At 44.7% G+C, this 26,560-nt stretch overlaps 1 protein-coding gene across 1 annotated transcript; it reads left to right on the plus strand.

The window, feature by feature from the left end:
• The first annotated feature begins 3,116 nt into the window (after nt 1–3,116).
• On the plus strand, nt 3,117–24,814 carry LOC311324502 (poly [ADP-ribose] polymerase tankyrase-1). The gene is made up of 28 exons (XM_084456972.1): nt 3,117–3,564; nt 6,546–6,770; nt 6,907–7,002; nt 7,103–7,139; nt 7,261–7,336; nt 10,057–10,077; nt 11,495–11,589; nt 11,753–11,819; nt 12,165–12,351; nt 12,580–12,701; nt 12,880–12,971; nt 13,068–13,146; nt 13,422–13,593; nt 13,862–13,941; nt 14,048–14,193; nt 15,719–15,884; nt 16,467–16,686; nt 16,801–16,910; nt 17,139–17,327; nt 17,847–18,090; nt 18,290–18,372; nt 18,527–18,647; nt 18,756–18,853; nt 21,455–21,529; nt 21,738–21,843; nt 22,021–22,207; nt 22,889–23,045; nt 23,532–24,814. Exons 1-28 carry the CDS (start codon nt 3,123–3,125, stop codon nt 23,616–23,618), a joined length of 3,780 nt encoding a protein of 1,259 aa, XP_084313098.1. The 5' UTR covers nt 3,117–3,122; the 3' UTR covers nt 23,619–24,814.
• Nucleotides 24,815–26,560: the final 1,746 nt, after the last annotated feature.

Here is a 26,560-nt window from a genome sequence, read left to right on the forward strand (position 1 = left end):
GGCAGCGTCCACCTGTGCAGGGATTTCCACTTACAGTATACATGCATTAGTCTGACACTGTCCCTGAGGTCAAATCCATGATCCACCAACACCTAATCTCCACGCAAGTTTATGAAGAAGACCACTGCCTCATGCTTGTCACTGACACAACCTCCCAACCCTTTGGAAATGAAAGAGATAGCTCCCTGTGGGACAATGTCTGTGTTCTAGCATTTGATGCTCTCTCCATCTTCATTTCAAAGCAGTCCACAATAACCGCAACATGATTACCACAAGCCACCACAAACTGATGTTGCATGATGCCTTGCAAGCAATGTCTCTCTGCACCAGAGAGACATTGCTATACCAGAGTAAACAGCACACCTATAGTGACTTAACGTGGTGGACATAGTCTTTTGGTCTATGCAGAAAAGGAGAACATTTTGGCCAGTCAGGTTAGAAATAAAATAATTAGTTGTAAATAGTTAATTGAACAATAACGCCATCCGGTGGACATTTGTACCAAAGGACAGGAAATATTCCTCCCGTGGAAATATGGCTGGGCCCGCATTGAGACAGGTGTGCTGGTCCTGGTTAGATGCCATCGGGAAACATTTAGTCTACTATGTCATAAACACAAACATCACACAATCAAACACAAAAATAATCATAATACATAAATCATAATACATACATAAAACATGGCATGAATCTTGAATCTTGTGACCTCTGTGCAGTTACATCTGGTGGTACAGTTTCATGGTAAATGGAGTGCACTTATATATCGCTTCTACCCAAAGTGCTTTACCATGACCTTTCTCATTCACTCATTCATAAACACATTCACAAACCAATGATGCCATGCAAGGTGCTAGCCTGCTCATTTGGAGAAATGTATGGTTCAGTGTCTGCCCAAGGACACTTCGACATGTTGCCGGGAGGAGCTGGAATCGAGCTGCTGCTTTCGCTCAGCTAGATCCGGTGGTGTTGCAGGTATAGTGTTGTTCCCTGTGAGAGCTTGCTGTCTCTTTGTTCTCCAGTTAAACCGCTCAGTGTGCATTGCTTTGATTCCTGTGTCTGAGTCGTAATGAAGGTATCTAGTCAGGATGACACTAGACTCAACAGATGCAGGTTTTGGGGATAAGCCTTGTCATTCGTTTATCACTGCCCAATCAGTGGCGCTGATGCATGTGGTTGGCCAATCAGTGGCAATAGGAGATTCTCCCAGACCCTGTGAAACAACAACAACGTGGCAACCGATCTGCCGAAGACAATTGTGACTGAGTTGTTTCACTTCATACTTTGTGTGTTAGTAGGCCTATCAGAGACTCAAATGTATATGCAAATACAATGATAAAGTTAGTTTTGCAAATGTGGACCCCTTTAAACCGTTTGAAAAACTAACTTTATCAGGGTGAGTTGTGCAATTTAATGGTACCCAATCAAGATGACAGGTCAGCATGGAGAGAGCGTGGAAAAAGTGAATGAACACAAGCACTTTTACAGTACAACCGCTTTGGAGACCCTGTCCCAGCTCTAACAGCTGCCTGTCCAGCGATTACCCCCCCCCCCCCCACACACACACACACATTTCACCACTGCAGAGGTCAGTGGAGAGCTGAGGAGACTTCGCCCCAGGAAAGCAGCTGGCCCAGACAAGGTGTGCCCGAGACTACTGAAGGCCTGTGTCCCGCCGAATGGGGAACCCCTCCAGCACAGGTACCCACACTGTGCTCATGCATCATCCCTGTGCCCAAGAAGGGGCGCTCCAGTTAATTCAATGACTTCAGGCCGGTGGCACATCACATATTATGAAGACTCTGGAGTGGTTGATCCTCAGACCACAGGTCCAACATGCACCGGTCCCCTCCCACTGGGCCTACTCTCATCTGGGAAAGGTAAGTGGTGCTGAGCTGAGCGACAATCAAAGGATGTAGGCTCCATTCGCCTGGATGAAGCCTGTGTCAGGACATCAAGTCCATCCCGACATTCAGGTGGCCAGCAATGTGCCGTGCCGTCAGAGACCAGAGGTTGACATGAGCCCACCGCCACAGCACCACCGCCAATCGGTGAAGCGCCGGCGACCGGACTCCCCCGTCGGTTGATGTGAGCCACTGTGGTCTGGTTGTCCGGCCGCACCAGCACATCGCGCCCCCTTACCAGGTGGGAGAAGTGTCACAACACCAGCAACTCTGTCTCTAACTCCAGGAGGTTGATGTGGTGCCGCTCTCTGATAGCCCATAAACCACCTGCAGCATGGGACAGACATGTACCACCCCAATTGTCTAGAGATGCGTCTGTGAAAACAGTGACGTGAGCCGACACTCTGCCTATTGGAACGTTGTGTGCTATTATGCACCGGCCCCTCCAATAGCTGAGGTCCACTTCCAATGACCTTGGTACCCGCACAAGGCGCCGTCTTGTGTCCGTGCCAATGAGATGGCTCCCATGACATCAGCTTGCAGCCAGAAGCTATGCTATCATATCCCTAGGATACATCAGTTGACATACTGTATAATTATAAGTCCATCACTGTTGTTCCACTAACATGATCTAACCCCTGTCCCACCTCAGACTGCCATTCAAGATGTGCCACATGTACTGGAATTGGCCCGGGACCATCTGTGTGTCAGGGCCATGCAAGTACGCCCACAAATTGGCTTTCCTGTCAGGCCAGTACCTCCACTCAGAGCATCCAGCTGGCAGACAAGCTGTACTTCCTCTGAGTGTATAGAAAGAAATAAAACATTTTGTTTGTTTACATTTCATTTGCTGTTTGAAAGAAATAAAACAATTTCATAAAACCTTGGCTTTTGGCTGTTTCTTCTCCCACACCATCAGTGATATTAGAGAAATACTCTACAGAGCTTGTGAATACCTAACCATAACTTAAATATTTGGTATTTATGGCTAAAATGCTTGAAATCGGTAGGAGTCACTCCTTTCGGGAAAAGGGGGCCAGGCTCTGCTGGAACTTAATTTTCAAATTGCACGAAACAAACGTAGGATGTGTCATATAACTTATTAGCGTGCAATTTAAAATGCGTTCATAAAAAGTGAAAGCTGTAAGCTCTCGACCGGAAGTTCGGACAACTTGTACAGGAAATGCGAGGGTGGTGTTTATTGTTGCCAGAGCTGCGATAATGGCGGTGTCTCGTCGCTCTTCGCAGCAACAACAGCAGAGCACCATGCAATCTCCGCCTCGAAATCGTTCTCTTTCGGCCAGTCCTCCAGGGTCCCCACCAATGGCTCTGGTAACGACGACTGTTGTGACACCGGACAGTGAACGCGAATGCAGCGGAGGGATGGAGATCACTTTGGCCTCCCCTGATATCTCAGCCCCGGCCCTGGGTGGGAGCAGCGCGAGCTCAACCACAACACCCTCCGGTGGGGGTAGCAACGTCTCGAGCCCAGGTTCGGGAGGTCCCAGTGACGGTGGCAGCGGGATCGGAGGAGCCTTCAGGGAGTTGTTTGAGGCCTGTCGGAATGGAGATGTGTCTCGGGTGAAGAAGCTCGTCGATTCAGTGAACGTGAATGCGAAGGACATGGCCGGGCGAAAATCGACCCCACTGCATTTCGCTGCAGGTTAGCAGCCAGTTAGCTAACGTTAGCTTGCTAGTTTCTCGGCAAGATCAGATTGCTAGATTTGTTTTGAACCCCTGACGTCACCAGAAATACGATTTTCGGAATAATTCGCCGATTATATCGCTACATGTACCTATCTAGCTACGTTTTGCCACATTAGGAATGGTTGACGTATAAGATCCGCATGTCAGTTTTCTTGCTAGTCAGCTGCTGAGTGAACACTTGCGCAGGCCTCTGCACCCCCCCCCCCCCTCCGCAAAAAATATTGTGTGTTTTCTTAAGTTTCTCTTTCGAGCTAAATACTTTCTGGCAATTCGTCCTACTTACTATATTACATTTTAAACTCGTCATTCGTTTATTTTCTCCATATAATACATGGTATTACATCTGTAAGCTTATCTTTCCAAGGAAAAAGTGTGCTGCTGTCACAGGCTAAATTTAAGTCAATTGGGATGCTCGTGGGTCTAGTTGCCTAACAATGAGGTAAAGAGGAACATGTCCACGTCTGACCAAGGCTAGTTGATAGAGGGTCTCTTAATAGGCCTACATCCATGGATTAGACTAGATGACAGAGACGGGGCATCCTCATTCTGTAACTGTCGACGATCCATTCAGACCCACCAGTTGAGAGCATAGAAACGTGTATTTTAATAAAAGACAAACGAATAAAAGATATTTGGTCTAATACAGAGTACTGAACGACCAATGTGCACCGCGGTCACTGTGGTCAGTGATTTTCACTTGGGACAGAATAGGCCCTTATGTTCTTTCACATCTCCCTACTCTGATCCCTGTTTTTGACTTGATATTCCAGGGAATTGCTGCTCTGAGTTATAGCCTACTTGATTTCTGCTTGTGGCCAGCCTCTCTCTCCTGTCTGTGTGTGTGGAGGGCCTGCAGGGCTCCAGTCTCTACCTCCTGATTACTTCATTCACTCCACCTGCTCTGTCCCCACACCTGCTGTTCATCATTCTGTCTCATGCCGTTGGCTATCCCCAGCTTCCCATTCACTCATCTACAGTTCGTTGTTTCAGGAGAATAGCAATTGCCTGATTATCTGATACTCTTGTGTATCAGATAATCTATTATTATTATAATAGATTATCTGATCATATTAATTAATAATATTATTATTATTATTAGAGAAGGGAATTGATAAGATTTTAGTGATTCCGATTTCATTTTCGATTCTGCTTAAAAATCCGATTCCTTATCGACTCTTATCGATTCTCATTGGGCAAAAAAGAGTACAAACAGGTTTATTAACATTACATTTCTTTTATATGTACTACTTTGAACATGCCAATTACAGTGCTGTTTTTAGGTGTATTCACCTTGAACTAAAAATAAAACTGACATAAACAAATCAGTATTTTTTCAGACTGACTACCACCAGCTTGAACGTCATCATCTAAATTACATGGATGGAAATGGAGATTTTTCATATAGTGAAAGCTGGTTTACACAATTAAAGGAGTAGTAAAGGGAAAAATCATGTTTAGCCCTGTTTTAAGGTTACTTATGATCATTTACAATGGTTCAGATCAAAAAGTTGACAAAACTAGCACTTTTGAGAAAGTCTGATAATTGCTCTACCACCGTTTTGGTCATACAATGGATGTGGGTGGGCACCTTGAAAAATCATTCAAAATCATGTTAAACTCTCAATTTCAAAGACAAGAAACTCACCGAGGTGTTAGTTGGCATTCTGACATATAATTCGCCATTAAGTAAGATTCTGGTTCATCCAGACTCTGATTGTTTTTCACTGCCGTTGTTTTCACGTTTGGAAATACATGGAGGTGAATGAGCCATAGTTAGCCGCCAGCTGCATTCACTCCGATGTATTTCCAAACGCAAAAACAACGGCAGTGAAAAACAATCGGAGTCTGGTAATGATGAGTTTGTAACCCCGATAGTGTATTCAGCCTGTTATTTTGACTATTTTGGTTCTTTAAGTTTAAAGTGGTGTCTTTACAGTAAACTTTTAACATTGAAGGCAACGGGCACTTCCGCATCTGCACCCCTCATTACGTCAGACTGACCAATATGGCAGCTGAGGTGAATAAGGCGAATTGTAAAGCCCTTTGAGAGCCGCTAAGGTGGAAAAGCGCTATATTAGTGCAGTCCATTTACCATTCACTGGGAACCGGTTCTCAACAAGAACCGGTTTTCGATTTCCATCCCTAGTCGTCATCACACTATTGTTAAGGGCATACAAATTATAATTTGGCTGGCGAGACCATTGGCAAATAGGTCTATACAGTAGTTAGAAGCACTTAGGCCTCTTAGACCATTCAGATTTTCAATAGCATGCAGGAGCAGACACTTCGAGCACACATTTAACTGAAGTGCTCTACATCAAACGTGAAGTACAACTCAGAGCAATAATTCCCTAGAGTAGAATATCAAGTCAAACAGGGTTAGGGTTATGGGGGGATGTGAGTATGGGGATGTGAAAAAACATACTTGGAAGTTCACAGCCTGTTAACCACCTGGAGTGTGACTGTTGTGCGCGCTGGACACTGTTGTTCTCAGAGTAGAGCAACTATGTAAAAAATGCCATAGCTAACTCATTCGAACGAGATAAACTGAAGTTAAAAACTTTTGGGGGGGGTTATATTTTACGACTCCCAAAGTGAAATGTCAGTTGTGGACACTAACTCTTGGTTATTTTAAAACAAGCCTGAAGACTTTTCTTTTTGCCACTGCTTTCTAAGAGGAGCTATGTTTATCAGTATACTGCACTGTAACTTTTATTCCTGTATTCTATTTGTCCTGCTTTTTGTTTAAATGTCTATAATGACTTGCTTTTTGTTTTAATGCTTTTAATTTGTTCTGCCTTTTGTTTTAAATGTCTATAATGTCTTGCTTTTTGTTTTAATGTCTCATGTAAAGCACCTTGAATTGCCCTGTGGCTGAAATGTGCTATATAAATAAACTTGCCTTGCCTTGCCTAATGCACTGACTTTCCCTATCAGGTTTTGGCAGAAAAGATGTGGTGGAGCATCTCTTGCAAACAGGAGCCAATGTACATGCTAGGGATGACGGAGGCCTGATCCCTCTGCACAATGCCTGCTCCTTCGGCCACGCTGAGGTGGTCAGTCTCCTACTGTGCCAAGGTGCAGATCCCAACGCACGTGACAACTGGAACTACACACCCCTGCATGAGGCAGCCATCAAGGGCAAGATCGACGTGTGCATCGGTAAGGATACATTTGTGCTAATGGTGCATCTTGTACCGTGCGTGCTAGGGTTTTGGTGAACAGGTTTATCTCAATTTGTTGTCTGGCCCTTTATGAGATTCAATCTCTGAAACAACTTACTTTTCATGCGCTCAAGTGTTGCTCCAGCACGGAGCAGACCCCAATATCCGCAATACTGATGGCAAGTCAGCCCTGGATCTGGCTGACCCCTCTGCCAAGGCTGTGCTTACCGGTGAGTCTCACGCTCTAGTCTGCTGTGAGTGTGTATTCCATTGATACAGTTGGTCATGTCTGTCTCACTGCATCTAACCTGGTCATTTGTATTCACTCAGGTGAGTACAAGAAGGATGAACTCCTGGAAGCAGCAAGGCGAGTACTAGAATTCTAATATTCCTCAATTTTTCCATTTTGTGTTCTGTTAGAACTTAAGTCTGATGATAATTATTCATGACATCCTTCATGTTTGTCTCTCCCCGGCTTTCTCTGTCAGGAGTGGGAATGAAGAGAAACTTATGGCCCTGCTGACGCCACTAAATGTTAACTGTCATGCAAGTGACGGCCGCAAGGTAAGATATTTGCCTGAACCTGTCATACATCGCACTGGACAGTTTGTCCATGCTGTAGTAATGTATAGTTAATGCATACAGTATTTGTATAAAGACTTGTGTGACAAAATAGCAGACAAAATAGTCCTGATAATTTGTATGTTGTCAGCATGCCACAACAAAGTCACTGTCCTGAGGATTATAGACACCTTCTGAAGGTTGCTGGATTATGTTATGTTGTGCAATTTGAAGATAATTTTTTCCAGATAGCTGAAGTATTTATGCATGAACACCTTTAACTTGGGTAACCTTCTGCCTTCGCCATGCAGGATACTGTGTGATGAACACAGATGTATAAATACAGTAGGACCCCACTTATCTGAACCCAACGGGACCGAAGATCGTTCGTATCTCTGAAATGTCCGGATGACTGAAACTTATGTTAAAATGCACCAAATTCAATAAGTGGTATACTTGTTTCACATAGACTCATACCGATAAATACCCTTAATTACTTGTGAAAATGCATCAAAATTGCAATCAAATAGCCAACTAAACTCATACCTGTATAGCCTAGCCTATAATAGGCCTACAGTAGCCTATAATAACATAAACGAATTTCCACTTGAGTGCGTGCTTTGATCAAATACAGTACTTTATTCTCAAATGAGGCCTACGCTGCATCGATAGGCTACTGTATTCGCAGAACAAAATGGTATAGCCTAAAAACAACCCAACATTAGAACAATTAGAGCAAATGATAATCAAGAAATAAATAAATTAAATGACAGACAAGTTGTCGTGTCTTAGGCTATTGTAGCCTAAAAGAAAGTCTCTAAAACAACCGACGTAGGCTAACGTGGCCTAGGCTGTAGGATATTATTTAACAAATACAGTAGGTCTAGTAGGCTAATCTACATGCTCACAACACATCTGTATTCCTGAAGTCCATTAACTGGGAAAGAAAAATGACTCGATGCTCCTCTGCATCAGGTTGCTGACGCGCTTTCTGGCTACCAAGGAATGCAGCTCTCGCAGCAGACTCGTTTGCATTTTGCTCTCGACATTAGAGTAACAAAGAAATGAAACGTGACAGTAGACTACAGCATGTAGGTCTACATACAGTTCGGTTTTTATTAACAGTAGAATACAGTACATGTTTATTATGCCAGATTTAAATGCAAGTACAGTACTGTAATGAAAATCCCACCAGTAACCAGATGGCAGGCTCAACAACAACAAAAAACAACGTTTTTTTACACCTGTCTGGTAGACCGGGAGGTTCGTATCTCTGAAGTTCGGATGAGTGGGGTCCTACTGTATGGTTTCCTCTGGTGTCTCAAAGCATTCCCACCTGTCTAACCCCTTCATTCTGCTTCTGTGAAATTAGTTGAAATGTCATCCCTTTGCATATGCTTACCAACCTTTTTGCTTTACCTGTATAAACCATTCACCTTTTGGTGGAGGGGTGGGGGGGGCTCATTTGACTAAAACATGTTCTAATATAAATACATTTATACGGTGCTTAAATTTTCTTTCTGCTTTTTAGTGGTTATGTTTTGCTCATTTGAGATATATAGGTATAGTTTAGTGTGATGGATATAGTTTAAACTTAAACCAAATATGTTTATTGGTCATTCAGTTTGGATATTTGTCTATTAGTGTTTACTCGAATGCGTTTTTGCAACCAACTTTCTTCCATTTCTTACAATTTGTAGGTTTTCTTTCAATCTCGGTTCCTCTTATGAGCTAACTTGACTTAAATTTTAAAAGTAATATATTAAAATTTAAATAAAATAAAAGATATTGTGCCTCCTTAGCACACTGACAGCTTAGAATGTCATGATCAATATTTTGTAGAGATGTTTTTTTTGCCTCTTTCACTGAGCAGGAGAGTAGAGAGAGCGGAGGAACATGATGTGCTTTCTAGTGGGTTCTACTACTCGGGGCACATTGACCTAAAAGTCAGTGTATCCAGCTAGCGGCTTTGTGTTGGTGTAATTTATTCTGTGGGTTTACATCTTTTCTCCTTTTAATATTATTATATTCCTGTTTGGCACAAGTTGTATTTTACTGTTTTTCCTCCGATGGAAAGCGGGGGAAGTCTTTTATTTTTTTTTTGGCAATGAACCATAATCTTTTCCTGTTAATGCATATTTATAGGGTTATCTTGGCTGACCTTGTTATGCCCATCAAGGGGCCTGGTTAGTCAAAGGATTATCCTATGCCATTTACCTGTGGTTTTTATTTGAAACAGGGTTAGTATGCACCCAAACCGCATGTAGGAAATTCACTTCCTTTCACTTCATCCTCATCAGTCATGGCTTTTCCTCCATCTGTTCTCTTTTGTTTTGTGGTACATGTTTGAGTTTGTGGGGAGACATGTCTTGGGTTATTTTGTAAGAGTCTCGCTGACAGACTTGGCTGACTTACATTATGTGACGTACTCACTTTCCCTGCACCTCAGCGTGTGCCAATGTTCAGTACACTGGGTCCTCTCCTTGGGGCAACACCATCGAATCTCTCTGGACTCTGAAAGCAATGGAGGGGTGAATGAAAAGCCCCCATTCTAAGCAGTGTACTCACTGTACCATGGGGTCAGATTGAATTTAGCAGTGTAGGCTGGATTGTAATGGGTGTATTTCTCATTCACTTTTCCTCTTGCTATGAAAAAATGTTGTCAGCTTGTAATTTTTTGTTTCATTTTTGTTTTCTGTGACTCTGGCAACATTGTCGATCAGTCAACATCCCAAAAAATGCTGGTAAGTTTATTTTGTATAACAGCCACCTGATTGATGCACTGTTGTGATTTATTTTATTTGACGAATAAGCTGGCTGTCACTCGTAATTGCACATCACGGACCTGGGTGTACTGGTCACGTTCATATACTCCACATCAATGCTGCTTGGTATGTGTGTGTGTGTGTGTGTGTGTGTGTGCGCATTGGTGTCTGTTTGAGTGTGTGAGCAGTGCGTGAGTGGGAAGTGGGCTGGAGCTGACACTACAGCCCTCACTTTGGATTCGGAAAGGAGCTCAAAATTCCACACTGCTTGCATTTCGCAGCCCGCATCTTCTGCACCCTCTCTGACGCCTTTGCACTCACCCTCCACCTCCAGATCTCAAGACACTTACTCTTCAATCGATTGTCCTTGTCTGTTGTCTGACTTTTCTTTTGGTGATCACCTGTGCATGTCTTTAAGCCCTGCACTTGCATCAATTCTTGTGTATGTCTGCGTTTTATGTCCTTGTCTCACTACTAATCAGAATGGGCCCTACTCTGGGGGGGGAAACCAAAATCATTTCACGGCTGAATTCCTGTGTGCTGTGCCGTCGCATTTGTTCATGTCTGTGGATCTACCTCCTTGTGATTGATTGCCCTTTTCATCCAACGCTGAATGATAACTGTCTGGTCATGGTGCACTTTTGGTTTGTCCTCTCTAAGAGGTGCTATGATGACCCCCACCACATCCTTGCGTTTTGTTGGGATCTCAGTTTGTCTCGAATATGAGTGCATGAACAAGACTGTTTCTTCCAGAGTTCGAGTGGGCGCTGCACTTCAGCTAGACTCGCGAGGAGGGAATCATAATCTGTTTCTCAGCTCTGCTTATACTAACATTGTTTTGTTTGGCTGCTATAGGCACAATGTGATTTGAAATGGCCTATGCAGGCACACACAAACACTTACATTTTAAGGCAGGATCCAGACATAGTCAACCTTAACCCCAACAGTTTGGTCTCATGTTAGAAGAATGGATATAGGCTTGTTGAAGTAGTTAACAATTTCCCTCGCACTGGGAGTTCTTGGCTCAGTCATTTGATTGTCAACTTTTTACTATGATGAAGGCTCACCTCCTTGTCTCTCCTTCCTGCTTTTTCTCACCTGGTTGAGGTGCTTTTAGACCTGTAAAAAAGGTTTACGAGAGCTTGTGAGATGGACAACCCAAACTGCAACTCATTCTCAGACTTGCACCCATCTTATAACGTTGCTGCAGGATTTGTGAGAACCAGTTTGAGCTTAACGTTCACCCGCCACGCAACACCTTGCAACTCGCAGACAGTATACGACGCCTTGCTTCTGACTCTGAGCATAATCAGCCACTCTGGGGCCTTCCTGAAGGCAGTGTGTACCGAGACGGCCCGTTGGCCACGCGTATCTAACGGCTTGTCCTCTCTTCCAGTCCACCCCTCTGCACCTGGCTGCCGGCTACAACCGCGTCCGCATCGTCCAGCTGCTGCTGCAGCACGGGGCGGACGTCCACGCCAAGGACAAAGGGTAACAACTCGGACACGCTCACAGCATCTGTCCAAAGTCTCAGATAAATACACAGCATCTCTTGAAGTCTCAGATACATAGGAACTCATAGAATGATGAATGACGTGTTGAGTGTGTTTAAGCTAAACTAGTTTATTGTATTTTTTATTTTTATTTCAATAAGTGGCCTGGTCCCCCTCCACAATGCCTGCTCCTACGGTCACTTTGAGGTCACAGAGCTTCTACTCAAGGTAAGGGGTCATCTTTACAAGTGGCTACCTACACAATGTTCGCTCTCTGAATACCTATGCAAATAGTAAGATGGCTAGTGTACACAACCAAAGACATAACCAGGTGCAGGGTGCAAGAGCAGAGCATAGAATGGGAAATGGATTCTCACACACACCGGAATTTCCCCCCCTTGTAGTTGTATTCTCGTGCCGTGCACTGGTTGGAACGTTACTGGAGAAAAAACACACAAAGGATCATACACCAGCCAGCGTGCAGGAATTATATTTTCTATTTGATCTATGCAAACGACCGTGTTCTGGATGTCGCTCAGGGGCGGTAACCACCCTGTCCCTCTGCCTCTCCAGCACGGAGCATGCGTGAACGCTATGGACCTGTGGCAGTTCACGCCCCTCCACGAGGCAGCGTCTAAGAACCGAGTGGAGGTGTGCTCCCTGCTGCTGAGCCACGGGGCCGATCCCACGCTGCTGAACTGCCACAGCAAGAGCGCCGTCGACATGGCCCCCACCCCCGAGCTCAAAGAGAGGCTCACATGTGAGTACCCCCCACTGACTGGACAGGATACACACACAGTTGTCATTGTTAGAGTACTTGCACTGCAACTTCCTTACTTATGAATGTAATTCTCATCCATCCTCTCTCCCTCACAAACAATACTGGCGGGATACAACTGTGTGCCGCTGAACTTAAGAAACCTCCTGAGAGCTCGGTATTCACTAATGTTGATCATCTCTCTCTCTCTTTCTCTCTCTCTGCACCCAGATGAGTTCAAAGGTCACTCGCTGCTTCAGGCAGCACGGGAGGCAGACATGGCCAAGGTGAAGAAGACTTTGGCTCTGGAGATCATCAGCTTCAAACACCCACAGACCAATGAGACGGCTCTGGTGAGAACCCCGTACTTGTCTCTGACACCAACTGTCAAGTACCACTGCAAAAGCTGTTCCCTCGTAACTTTACGGGATCCAGTACATGGACTGTCGTACAACCCCTAGCTAGAAGGATTTGGTATCCAGAATGATGGATGGTAGGCATTACTTGACCTCCTAACTCTGTCTGTTCCAGCACTGTGCCGTGGCCTCGCCTCACCCAAAACGGAAGCAGGTGACTGAGCTGCTGCTGCGTAAAGGTGCCAACATCAACGAGAAGAACAAAGAGTAAGAGACCCCTTACTGCTTAGACACCACGCCATACTTCATCTGACCCCACCGGTGAGGGACTAATGGTATACTCTTCCCTCTCTTTCTCCATAGCTTCATGACTGCCTTGCACGTTGCAGCAGAGAGAGCACACAACGACATCCTAGAGGTGCTACAGAAACACGGAGCAAAGGTATGACTGACTGACAATCTTGTAAGCAACTTGGTCTCACCCCCTTTACCTAAGTTATGTGCACTCGTTTCATTTCAGCTCAGTGTAAAGAAATGCACCGATAAACGGCTAACCGCGCACGTCTATGACGACACTGTTGACACCATGTATCCGTGACACTCCCGCCCCGCGACAAACACTAGTAGTTTTGGGGACCTACCACCTCCCCCCCGAAAAAAATCCTAGGGGAAACACACAGTCCCAAGTCTGACACCTCTCCCCGTGTCAACTTCCAGGTGAACGCGGCGGACACGCTTGGTCAGACTGCCCTCCACAGGGCGGCCCTGGCGGGCCACATCCAGACCTGCCGCCTGCTGCTCAGCTATGGGGCCGACCCCTCCATCGTCTCCCTGCAGGGCTTCACCGCCTCCCAGATGGGCAACGAGGCCGTGCAGCAGATCCTCAACGGTAAGAGCTGCACGTTCAGAACGGGAACCCTAAGGCCTCGGGAACCTTCCCGCGGGCTCGTGAGCGTACAGTACATTTTGGTCTGCCGCAAGGATCGTGTAATGAAGCATAGGCTTGTGAGGTCAAGTTTACTAGGCGTAGAACTACAGCGTGGCCTTAACTCTGCTCGATAAGGAAGCTAGTCATTTCTGGTCGGTTGTGTGTAATGAAGATTTTTTTGAGTTTTTTTTTGTTGAAGACATTCTTGACTTTGTCTCTTCTTTTTCAGAGAATGTTCCAACCCGTAACTCTGATGTGGACTACCGGTTCCTTGAAGCTGCCAAAGCTGGAGATTTAGACACTGTGCAGGTAATCAACTCTGCCCTGTCCTATACAGGACGTTGCTATCTCTCAATCTACCAGTATGGTACATATGCTCTCCGTCTTTCTCATGGCCTGTTCCTGTATGTTGCAGCAACTATGTACCCCTCAGAATGTGAACTGCCGGGACCTGGAGGGCCGTCACTCCACTCCTCTGCACTTTGCCGCCGGTTACAACCGTGTTGCTGTGGTGGAGTACTTGTTACACCATGGAGCGGACGTCCACGCTAAAGACAAGGGGTACGTGAGGACTTCACCCTACAATCTCTGAAACTAGTCTTTCTATTGTACAAGAATCTTTGCTCTGCACTGTTGGGCTGTCCCAAATCCCATTTTACAGGCTTCCAGTACTCAATGGTGTTTCCGAACGAATACTCGATCCCCTGGGTGGCAGCATTGCATAGTCGATATTATTAAGCCTACCGGTGACAAGCTGAGCAAACAGTGTGCAGTTGCACGGAACACAACAGCTAAATCAACAACAGCAACACCAGTCATTGTTGTAACTATTTTTTATTTATTGAGCAAACAAGTTTTAACAGAGTAGTTGCATAGGCCAGCTAATGGGCTATGGCTTCAAATAGCCCTAAACAATAAGCTAAACAAAAAACAAGCCAAGATGATGTAACGTTATTTACAGTGAGGGTGGATAAACAAATACAGAACCATGCAGCTCAGTAGGCTGTCAAATGAGTCACTGCTTAGCAATATTTATGTCCAACATAGGCCTCGTTATGACCGAATGAGCATTTTGATTTTAAAGAAGGGACCCTATAACGACTCATAAAGTTTGTTTCCTCATAATGTGAGGCAACAACTAAGCTAGCCGCCTACAGTCAAAGCGGGCTACCTAGTGGCTAGCAAAGATAAAACGATATAAAGCCATAAAACTAAGAACTTAAACTAGCCTTAAACTAAGAACTAGCGTTCTCGTAATTTTCACGTTCTATACAGTAGGCTACACTTTTTGCAACACAAATAACGTTACGCTAGTAGGTCTTGTGCTACTAGCCTACTCAGATTTGCTGTGCCTCAAGTTGTGAGCCAGGAACACGAGCTTGTCCACATTTTTCCAAAAGAAGTGAATTCCTTAGTTTATTAACAACAGAGCACACCTTGGATAATATTCTTTCTGAAGGCATTGAGGTCGCCTGGATGCAAAGGCAATGTTTTGCTGCCAATGCCAGTCTTGGGTAGCGGTTTGTGTTCTTCCACCATGCAAGTGGGCCCGAGTTGAGTTTTGACTTAGTTACTTTCAAATAGTGTTCCATTTCTTTTTTTTGCATCGTCGTCATCATCACCCTCTTCCTCTTCATCAGAGTGCAGCAGCATCTCAATCTCCCGCTTCCCAGTCTTCTGTTTTTTCTTCTGCTTGGTAGTTTGTGTTGCTATGTATGTAGCAATGTTGCAATGTCATATATGGTAGTAGACATTACTTTTTTTTTCGCCTGCCATTTGCTTCACATTTGGTTTAATGTCGCTCTTGAGGCGAGGCTACGTGGATTAGGTTTACATCCTAAATACTTTTTTCTATTAACTGCTAGGCCTATATATACAAAGTAATTTGCTGACAAAATGTTGTAGTGTGAGCTACTTTTGCAAAGTTTTGCTGCAAAAAACGAAGCTCAGAATACTGAATTGAGCTCCGAATACCAACCTACCAAACAAATAGTGGAATAGTCTAATTACTCGGGCCAGCCCTATTGCTGTTTTGTGTTTTTTTGAGGTCATTTGAGTCTAACTCTCCCTCTCTGGTTAATCCTAGGGGTCTGGTGCCGCTCCACAACGCCTGCTCCTATGGGCACTATGAGGTGGCTGAGCTGCTGGTCAGACACGGGGCGTCGGTCAACGTGGCCGACCTGTGGAAGTTCACCCCGCTCCATGAGGCTGCTGCCAAGGGCAAATACGAGATCTGTAAACTGCTGCTCAAGGTCAGTCTCCGTGTTGTCATTATGGTCTCGAAATGATATAAGGAAGATTGTGTACTTTTTAGGATTTGCTTAGATTTTTTTTTTTGTCTTGCCCCTGAGAGGTTGCCATATTAAAGTTTTTAGCCAATCGTCCGCACCATGGGTGTATATTTGTTTGGGGGGGGGGGGGGGACAATTTCTAAATCATTTGAGGTCCCCAGGTAATACTAGTCCCGAACTGTAAGCCAACAAAGAGGTAGCAGTGAATGCATGGTGTAATAAGAGCCTTGTCTTTAATGGATAACCGTCTCCTATTAAGTAGCCTAAACGTTGTGCACACTCCCCAAACCCACCAGACGCCCTGTGGCAATGTTGGGCGAGACATATCTGGTGATAGCCCTTTCATTTTCTTGCTCATTTTTCTATAGAGTTGTGTCACAGTATTCCTAGATTTGTGTCCATTGAGAGCAGTGTGCATTGGTGAAAGTAATGATGATGACAGCAAAAACCTTTGTCTTACGAAGCACTTTTCGATACATTTAGTGGAGAAGCTCTATAATCGAGCACGATGCCTAACGTCTTGTATCTGCCTGCGTCCTCCAGCACGGAGCGGACCCCACCAAGAAGAACCGCGACGGGAACATGCCTCTGGACATGGTGAAGGATGGAGACACGGACATCCAGGACCTGCTGAGGGGCGACGCCGCCCTGCTGGACGCCGCCAAGAAGGGCTGCCTGGCCCGCGTCCAGAAACTCTGCAGCCCTGAGAACATCAACTGTAGAGACACACAGGGACGCAACTCCACCCCTCTCCACCTCGCAGGTAACACTCAGATCCTCCACCCCTCTAGCCCGTACACACAGCCTCCACACTAGACCCAGACCACGTTTTCATTGTGAAATAAGACTGATGAGTCTCTTCTCTTTCCCCCCTCAGCCGGCTACAACAACCTGGAGGTGGCCGAGTATCTCCTGGAGCACGGGGCTGATGTCAACGCCCAGGACAAGGGGGGACTCATCCCCCTGCATAACGCTGCCTCCTATGGGGTGAGCTGTCCCAACAAGAGCAGCTAGTCACAGAGCGGATGACGTGCCGCTCTGCCAGACTGTGCCGTAGTCTCACACACACAAACTACACACTCAATACACACATACTACACGCGGGCCGAACTGAGTCCCTTGCAACTTCAGTGAGATTTTAGACTATTTGAATGTAATGAAACATGACAACTTGGCTCTTCTCGCTGACGTCAACCCCTGGCCTCTCTCATCCAGCACGTGGACATCGCGGCCCTCCTGATCAAGTACAACACGTGCGTCAACGCCACAGACAAGTGGGCGTTCACGCCCCTCCACGAGGCGGCCCAGAAGGGCCGGACCCAGCTGTGCGCCCTGCTGCTGGCCCACGGAGCCGACCCCACCATGAAGAACCAGGAGGGACAGACGGCCCTGGACCTGGCCACGGTATGACCACCCCTCCCACCCCCCCATCTAATTTAACACCAGTCTCTTTCCCTGGCTGATCTGTGCACCTGCAATTACAGCCTGGGAATGAGGCTACTTTAACACTTATAAGTAAAGTAAGTAGCTTTGAAAACCAATGGTTCTCGAGCCTAGTGGCCCTTAGGGGGTAGAGGCCTATCTCCTGTTTCTTTAGCGTGAGGCGGCTTGATGTACAAGTACACCTCCCCCAGACAGTACGTTGCAGGGTCTTGCCCCCAATCCAACCCTTGATGCTGAGTGCCAAGCAGGGAGGCATCCGGTACCATTTCTATAGTCTTTGGTATGACTCGGCCAGGGTTCGAAGTCATAACCTCCCAATCTCAGGGCGGACACTCTAACCGCAAGGCCACTGAGCTGATTTTGTAACACTTATACAATTCTGAAAATAGCTTGAATAGGCTTACAACGATATTCACTTATCAGGTTCCCTCTCACCCTTGAATGTAACCCCTCCCCCCCCAATCCTCCTCCTCCCCTCAGGCTGATGATATCCGGGCCCTGCTGATGGACGCCATGCCCCCTGACGCCCTGCCCAGCTGCTTCAAGCCCCAGGCGACGGTGGTCAGCGCCTCCGTTATCTCCCCAGCCTCCACGCCCTCCTGCCTCTCGGCCGCCAGCAGCATCGACAACCTGGCCGGGCCCCTCAACGAGCTGGCCACCGCCAGTGGGGGCGCCTCCGGGGTGGCCGACGGCGCCACGGGCTCCGACAGGAAAGAAGGCGAGAGTGAGTCGCGGCACCGGAGTTGAGAGCATGTTCAGCCATTCCATTAGTTATGACTGGCTTTAACAGTCAGGTTTTTAGCTAGTTGTAAAGTCAGCCCATATTGTATTGATGCATTTTAGAATGAATGTTGTTATATGGGGAAATGAATAAGGAGTTCTTACCAGTGTGATAAATTGCTCCTGTGTTGTTTGTTTGTCAGTGGCGATGCTGGACATGAACATCAGTCAGTTCCTGAAGAGCCTGGGTCTGGAGCACCTGCGGGACATCTTCGAGAGGGAGCAGGTGGGTCCCGCAGCATGTTGCTTCACACCACCGAACCGGGGTGGCATCCCATCTGCTTTCTCTCCTCCCGGAGGGAACTGTGGTCTTAAGAGCAGTAGTGCGTCATAGTTGAGGATCGTGTGTGTGTGTGTGTTGTGTCCTCCTGCTGTGTCAGATCACCCTGGATGTGCTGGCTGACATGGGGCACGAGGAGCTGAAGGAGATCGGGATCAACGCCTACGGACACCGACACAAGCTGATCAAGGGAGTGGAGAGGCTGCTGGGGGGACAGCAAGGTCCGGAGACCCTTGAGTGTTAGATAAGGCCCCGCCCATGATCTTTATTCTCCAAACATTAGATACGTACAAATACCAGCGTGTGACACCAGCTTGTTTCTTCCCCAGGTGCCAACCCGTACCTGACATTCCACTGTGCAAACCAGGGAACAGTCCTCATCGACCTCGCCCCGGACGACAAAGAGTGCCAGTCAGTGGAAGAGGAGGTGGGTAGACTCTAGGGCTATGTCGAATAGCTTTTTTTAAGCTTTGGAGCTTCTCTGAAAATGTTAGTCGAAGCCTCAGAGCTTCGTTTTTTGTAAACCTTGAGTTCCGTAGTTTCGTTTTAACATGTAAGCCTATTCTTTTTTTAATGCCTGGAAATGTTCTGTCGTCTTTCTGTAGGCCTAGGCTGTCTTAGCCTAAATTCCGGAGCTGAGAACACAATATTCTAAAAGGCCAAGTTCTTGTAGCCTAAATAAAAGTTCTATAATTTGGGTGACTGGGCTGTCAGATTAGTCTGTTTGAAATGTTAAAGTAAAAAAATATGTAATAATAGTAGGCCTGTATTAAATGATAAACACTTGCACAGAAAAGGTGTCCGATTCGTTGATTAAAATGGCTTACTTTAAACTGAAAACCAAGACTTCTCATTCTTTGCTTGTTTTGATAGCTAAAATATCCACAACATCCACACAGCAAATAAATAATTGTTTTTCTCATTTATTTTCATTCATATTTTTGTTTTTAATATAGAAAATACAGTCAAATAGGCCTAGTACCTTTAACAAAAAGTGCCACCGCAATTAAAAAAACAAATACCTATAGGCTAATATACCTTAGTTGGAGGCTACTTATTTGTAATGACCAGTCTTTTTGTGGTTTATTCACGAAAATGCTCCATTTACATCAGCGCAAATAGGATTTCAAGTACGTGAATTTTTCCTTCTTGCATAGCGTATCATTGTTATGAATAGCTGTTTCATATTGAGACCAGAATTCTTGCCACTGGCTTATATCTCCACCATATTTCTCTATCACTAACTTGGGCAGTTTAACAGTCTGTTGATTTGATGATCTGACTTAACTTAAACTCGCATCACTCACGCACACCCTCGCGAAACCCTTGCGCGCCGTTTCCTTTTCAGCCGTTCTATAGCAGCCATTTCTGCTGGCGTTAGCTATCGTTAGCTTCCAACTTCTACAGGTTTCAAGGTCTTACTGTCCGAGTCCCGGCTTTCGGCATCATAATATACCTTAGTTGGAGGCTACTTATTTGTAATGACCAGAACGGGTGTCTTTTTGTGATTTATTCACGAACATGCGGCATTTACATTAGCGTGATAAACAGCGGACATAAAACAGTGGACTTCACGTCCCTTCAAAACGGAGCGCACACTAGCAAAAAAAACATTAGCTAAATGTAAACTACTTCCGAGCCCCTTCCTGTTCTGTTGACCTTCAAAACAAAAGCCTTTTAAAAGCAAATAAGTCCAAGTCGACATGGAATTATGGCGCGTTCCAGGCAACCCGTAACTCGTGTTTTTCCTACCTCCTACACGTGAAAATGCTCTGGAATGGCAGTCAAACCCGTAACTTCCGACCCGTGAACTCGTACAGATCGATGTACTCCCAGTTGCGCTCTCTGACGTCACACAGCCCTCTAAGCAAGATGGCAGCCCCCGTGGGTATGGCGACAAAGAACTTTAGGGCAACGTTAAGTAAATGTGTACGTTGTAATCAAAATAATACAAACGATTATGCACTAAAACCTGCTATGTGTATGTAATGATGCCCAAATATGTTGACAAGAGATAGCTAGTGCTAGCTAGCTAACATTAAGGTAAACCTGAACGTGACCATGCAAACGGCGAAAAGTCGATGATGTCAATAAATAAAATGTAACGTACAATTTCTTAGCATAGCGAAATTAGGCATACAATGTTTAGCTTGCCAGCTCTGACAATGTGCCAAATCTCAAGCTTTTACCATATCGGCTTGTTTACATTTATCCAGAATGCCACGCATTCAGACAGTTTGCCTGGAACGCTATGAAGTCGTGAGTCGTGACTTGAAGTCGTAACTTACGAGCTCAAAATCCTATCTGGAACGCGGCATTAATTACCATTACCAGGTTCCTCATGACATCACATATTTAACTGTAAATAACACTTTTAACCAAATACCTTTTAACTAAATATGAATTGCCCTTATGTATTTATCATTATCTATGTATGTTAATAAAACAATTCACAACATAGGCAAAATAAACAGCCTACGGTATAGCTATGGAAATATAATATACCTGGCCTATCTACACAGCAAAGAAACAACAGTTTTCTCCTTTATTTTCGTTCATATATTTCGTTTTAAATAAAGGATAGCATTAGCAAGTCAAATAGGCCTAGTCCACAAAAAGTGCCACCGTAATTAAATAAACAGCCTACCAGAAAAATAAACAATTTAAATGAAATGTACATTTTAAGTAAATTACAGGACCCAAGGGGGGGTCTTTATTTCGCCACACAGTGACACACACATTACAGAGTGACCGGCAACATGGCGCACATTTTCAACTTTTTGGGGTCCACTGGTGGAAAGTGTTCCCTGCATTTATCCCATCTGAGGAAATGCAAAAGTAGATGCCTGCTCCAAGCGTTTGTCTGATGTAGGCGTGGCACTCGTCAAAACCTCTGTGGATGATGGCACTGTTGAAGGGAGAACCTGACAACAGAATTGCCAAAGATCATGTGTGGTGTTTAGGTGCACTGATTATCAACATTTTTGGATACTCTCTCTCTCATTCTCTTTCTCTCTCTCTCCTCTAGATGCAGAGCACAATTAGAGAACACAGGGATGGAGGCAACGCTGGAGGAGTGTTCAGCAGATACAACATCATCAAGGTCCGCCCAACACAAAAACACAACATCTTTTTGATTCTATTTCCTTTTCTGTTCTGTTTTTCTGCTGCTGTGCAATGCCCAAATTTCCCCTCCTGGGGATTATTAAAGATCTTCGATACACTTCTGCTGAGCTTCTCGGCATCTGTATTCCAAGTGACTAGTCTCATGACTTGAACTGCATTGCCACGCGTTGTGTTGTTCTATGCAGATCCAGAAAGTGGTCAATAAGAAGCTAAGGGAGCGTTACACGCACCGCCAGAAGGAAATCGCAGATGAGAACCACAACCACCACAACGAGCGCATGCTCTTTCATGGTAACCACACTTGATATTACTGCAGTTTCCCACTTCGATGTCACAAAACTATTTGTAGCTGATGATAAATACAGCAAATCATTTCTAATGTGGACCCCCGCCCGTACAAGGTTGATAATCAGTGCATCTAAACACCACACCACAATCCTTGACATTTCTGTGTTTGTCTTTTGTCAGGTTCTCCTTTCATCAATGCCATCATCCACAAAGGCTTTGACGAGCGGCACGCCTACATTGGAGGGATGTTTGGAGCAGGCATCTATTTTGCCGAGAACTCCTCCAAAAGTAACCAGTATGTGTACGGCATCGGAGGAGGCACTGGCTGCCCCACTCACAAAGACCGCTCCTGTTACCTGTGCCATAGGTAAGACAATACTTCAAATTGTATAGTTAGGTCCTTAAATATTCGGACAGACAAAAGTGCAGACTTTCAGCTTTAATTTGAGGGTATTTACTTCCAAATCAGGTGAACGATGTAGGAATTACAAACAACTGTATTTGTGGTCCCACCCTTTTTGAGGGACCAAAACTAATTAGACAGTTGGCTGCTCAGCTGTTCCATTGCCAAGTGTGTGTTATTCCTCTTTATTTCATTTACAAGGAGCAGATGCATGTTAATTTAAGTGTGGTACTTGCATTTGGAATCTGTTGCTGTCAACTCTCAATATGAAATCCAAAGAGCTGTCTCTGTCAGTGAAGCAAGCCATCATTAGATTGAAAAATCTAAACAAACCCATCAAAAACATTGCAAAAACATTAGGTGTGACGTAATCAACTGTTTGGTACGCTCTTAAAAAGAAAGAACGCACTGGTGAGCTCAGAGCCTAATGATGGCTATCACTTAATTTCATTTCAAATCCATTGTGGTGGTGTACAGAGCCCAAATTATGAAAATTGTCAGTCCAAATATTTATGGACCTTACTGTATATCTAAAAAGATTGACTTTTTTGACAGAGCTCTGCAAAACAGCATTTCATGTCTGTACTGAAAAACTCCCAAGATGCGATCAGGACTCGAGTGTCTGTCTTGTCTCCTGTCCTCCAGGCAAATGCTGTTCTGCAGGGTGACCCTGGGGAAATCCTTCCTCCAGTTCAGTGCCATGAAGATGGCCCACGCACCCCCTGGACACCACTCTGTGATTGGCCGGCCCAGCGTCAATGGCCTGGCCTACGCAGAGTACGTGATCTACAGGGGAGAGCAGGTGAGCATGCAAAAACCTCTTAATAACAACCCAAAATTAATGAGGCTTTATATCTCCTTAATATCTGTCTGGCTTTACTAGAATCCAGTTTGAGATAAGTCTCAAGATACCAGATACCACATTCTGGATCTCCGCCTTCCTAACGTCTGGGGTTTTCTATGTTGAAATAGTCGCTAGAATGCCGTCGAAAACGGCCGGTAACAAGACTACGCTTACTGCTTTGGATTTGTTCAAACCTGAACAAAGCTACACCCTAAAAACGTTAGATTGGTTCTGCAATGCTTTTTTTTTTTACTCTCAAATTGTTTCCACCCACATTAAGCGACGAAATCTGAATGAAGATCTCTAGTCTCTAGTTGAGAGAAGCGTTAAGAGTCTGACTCCTGAGTCTAGTTTGGAATCAGGTAACGTTATAGATTTGGGCAGTTAGTGCGCTGTGCTTATTATGCTCCACTCAGTGCCCGCTCCGCATGTTGTGTGTTGCAGGCCTACCCAGAGTATCTCATCACCTACCAGATCCTTAAGCCGGAAAGCACAGCTCAGTCTGCTGCAGGAGCAGAACAGAAGTCCTAGTCCTACACCAGACCAGACCAACCACATGAACCACACGCGCAGTTACTGAATATAGCCCTTCTGTCCACGCTGGGGCTTCTTGGTGTGTCTTTGCTTGTTATTCCCCCCTTTTATTTTCATCACCCATTTCCATTCTCTAGTCTAGTAGAGTTAACAGTAACTGGTGGACTATATGAACTATACTGTATATTATATCTCCTACTTGTGGTGAACCTTGTCAGTGTCCCTTGCATTGGCTGCATGTACAATATGGACGCATGTATGGCCCAATAGCGTGCGTGGGTTCTCTCACTATCCCCACCCCTCCGTCATGCAGTGTCAACATTTAAACAGCTATAAAAAGAGAGGTCATTCACACTGTCCTCACTGGCAAACTCAACTTTATTACAGAAAGAAACAACATTTCGGTCCGCCGACCTTCGTCAGGTTTAAAAGGACAGTGTGCGTGACCTCTCTCTTTTTTTATTTAATAAAAGTCTTTGACTTTTTCCTAAGCACCTGTCTACATCTTTGAAGGTGTGCATTAGCCCTTTTCACTTTTGAACATTTAAACAGCTACCTTTCTCACCCCATCATGCCTTGTGACCTGGAGAATCACTTCTCTCTGACCCGGCTGTCTACAGCTACCGTCAATAACCTCTGTAACAACTGACTCCTATCTTTCTATACTGTATAGACCCGCTTCTGACATTTTTGTTCATTATGATAACAGATAACACTACCAAATTGATTACTCACTTCCGTTGCTATGCTGTAATTATGATTTTATTTTCTTCATTTTGACTGATGCATTACTGCGGAACACTATGGGATTTTTGGTTCAGTTGGTTTTATCTTGGGGGGGTATTCCATATTGAGCAACATATCAATCGAACCACAATGCATTTGAAGAGATAAATCATCATTCAATTGTAAGTTGCGCAAGATGTGAACTCCACCAACAAACCAGCCATGGTCTTATTTACGGACATCCCATGTGTAAGGATTTGCACTTTTACATAGAAACTATTTAAGTTATTTGAAATGAATTGCAAATGTTATAGGAAAAAATGTTTATGTACAGGTTGTGTAAATGGATGTGTATAACTGTCGATGTTTAACAATGTCATTTGAGTTCAATTGTAAATGAAGTCTAAATTCCTTTCTGGCCTTCTTGATTCTCTCTACTTTTTTGAATAAACGTTGTCCCAGTAAGAGCTTATTGGTCTTTTTATTTGCACATTCTCTTTACAGGTAAGGTGATGTACTACATGTACTATCAAACACATGCTTGCAGGTAGTCTACCATTTGCTCTGTTCCTAAACCTTGAGCATGATGCTATTTATTTCAACAAGCTGCTGTAGTAATTGAGTGTTAAAGCACCAAAACTATGAAAGGGGCAAGTCCAATTGCTGTCTGCAACAGTTACCATAGCTTAGCTACTAGACTTTGTAACAACATGCCCAAGTCCTCAGTCAAGTCAATTCACACGAGTGTGCTCCTCTATAGGAGCTTGTGTACTCTCCAATTCTATCTCTGGCATTGGAGTGGTCATTGGACCTGGCCTACTGGCTGGTCTCTGAGACTATGATGGGAGGTTGCACACCAATATCAGGAGACATAAGGAAGCTATTACCATAGTAAGGATTCATGAAGTAAGGAAACTGGGAGTATACAGGAAACTGTCTGTAGGCAGGAAACTGGGGGTAAGTATAGTGCATGCAGTGCATGGTAAGTGGGTTTACAGGGTTTAGCTTGTATTTAATCTCTGTGAGAAGATTCCGGAGCATGAGACACCAGGGTTCAGGTAGTTGTCCATCTGCGGGTCAGGGAACAGCTGGGGCTGGGCTGAGGAATCCTCTTACTAGTAGGCCTAAGGTACCTAGATCCTGGAACATTGGGTTTGTGGATGGGAAAAGTGTTGATGTAATATTATAATCATTATAATGCTACAACTTGTTGGCTATAATGTCTGTCAAGTCTTCAAATAGATATGGAAATGCATGTAAAGCATATCCTAAAATGTTACTCTGCTTACCTCATCACTCAGAGTTCTCACTCCTCTCTGTTGGATCCACCTTAATTACACAGACATACAGACTTTTAAGGGGAATATGAACTGACAACCGGTCGATATGATGAAGTAGAATATTATATACAGGCTACTTTAACTTACTAGAGCTGTCAGACAAAGAAAGAGGACCAAGAAACAAGATTAAGGCCTTCATGCTGGACTTTCTGGTAGATTATTATTTCACAAATTGTTACCAACAGCAATGCCTGCCGTTTAAAAAAAATATTTGGCTTAATAGCTAAACTTATTGTCACAATAAGGCTATTAGAGTTTGACATCAACGTACAGTAGGCTTATATCAATCAGGCAATCAATCAAAGCTTTATTTGTATAGCGCATGTATTGCATATCAAAAACAAAGCCCAGTGTAAAAAAAAAAAAAACAGGCCAGGTCCAGCCTGGCTTATGTGCGTGGCTGGCTTGTTTCTGTTCAGGACTAGTAGGATGGAAGCTAGTCATGCCACTGAAATAGCTGTGAATTGAAATGACATGAAATAATGTCTGATAAATTAAGATAGGTCTTGTTGCCTGGACACATCAGTTCCAATGTTCCAATGCTTATCCAGCACAATAAGAGCAGGATAGCCAGTTAGCTCATGAGCTCACAACAACTAGCAGCAGCTTCCATAACATTAATGGTAGCAGTCAGTGGCTAAAGCAGTTACACTGATGATAACATAAAGTTATCTCTCCCAGGTGGGAGTCCAATGCTCTGACCACTACTCTACTTGTGCAGTAGAGATCAGCAGATTGTTTTTTTGGTGTTCTTCTTCCAGTCCCTATTGGTTGGGGTTATAATAAGGGTTGGGGGTGGGACAGGATCTGACCTATAAGGCAAGGGGTAAAAGTTGGAGTGAGAGAATGAACATGTGGAGGTTTGGGGTATAG

Source organism: Borostomias antarcticus, assembly GCF_949987555.1.
Source record: "Borostomias antarcticus genome assembly, chromosome: 23".
Taxonomy (NCBI): Eukaryota; Metazoa; Chordata; class Actinopteri; order Stomiiformes; family Stomiidae; genus Borostomias; species Borostomias antarcticus.

Excerpts from the sequence above, each read along its gene's own strand:
- LOC311324502 (XM_084456972.1), top strand. The coding sequence starts at position 3,123 with ATGGCGGTGTCTCGTCGCTCTTCGCAGCAACAACAGCAGAGCACCATG. Across the intron at positions 18,091-18,289 it reads CGACAGGAAAGAAGGCGAGA|TGGCGATGCTGGACATGAAC; the intron begins GTGAGTCGCGGC and ends TTTGTTTGTCAG. Across the intron at positions 18,373-18,526 it reads ACATCTTCGAGAGGGAGCAG|ATCACCCTGGATGTGCTGGC; the intron begins GTGGGTCCCGCA and ends CTGCTGTGTCAG.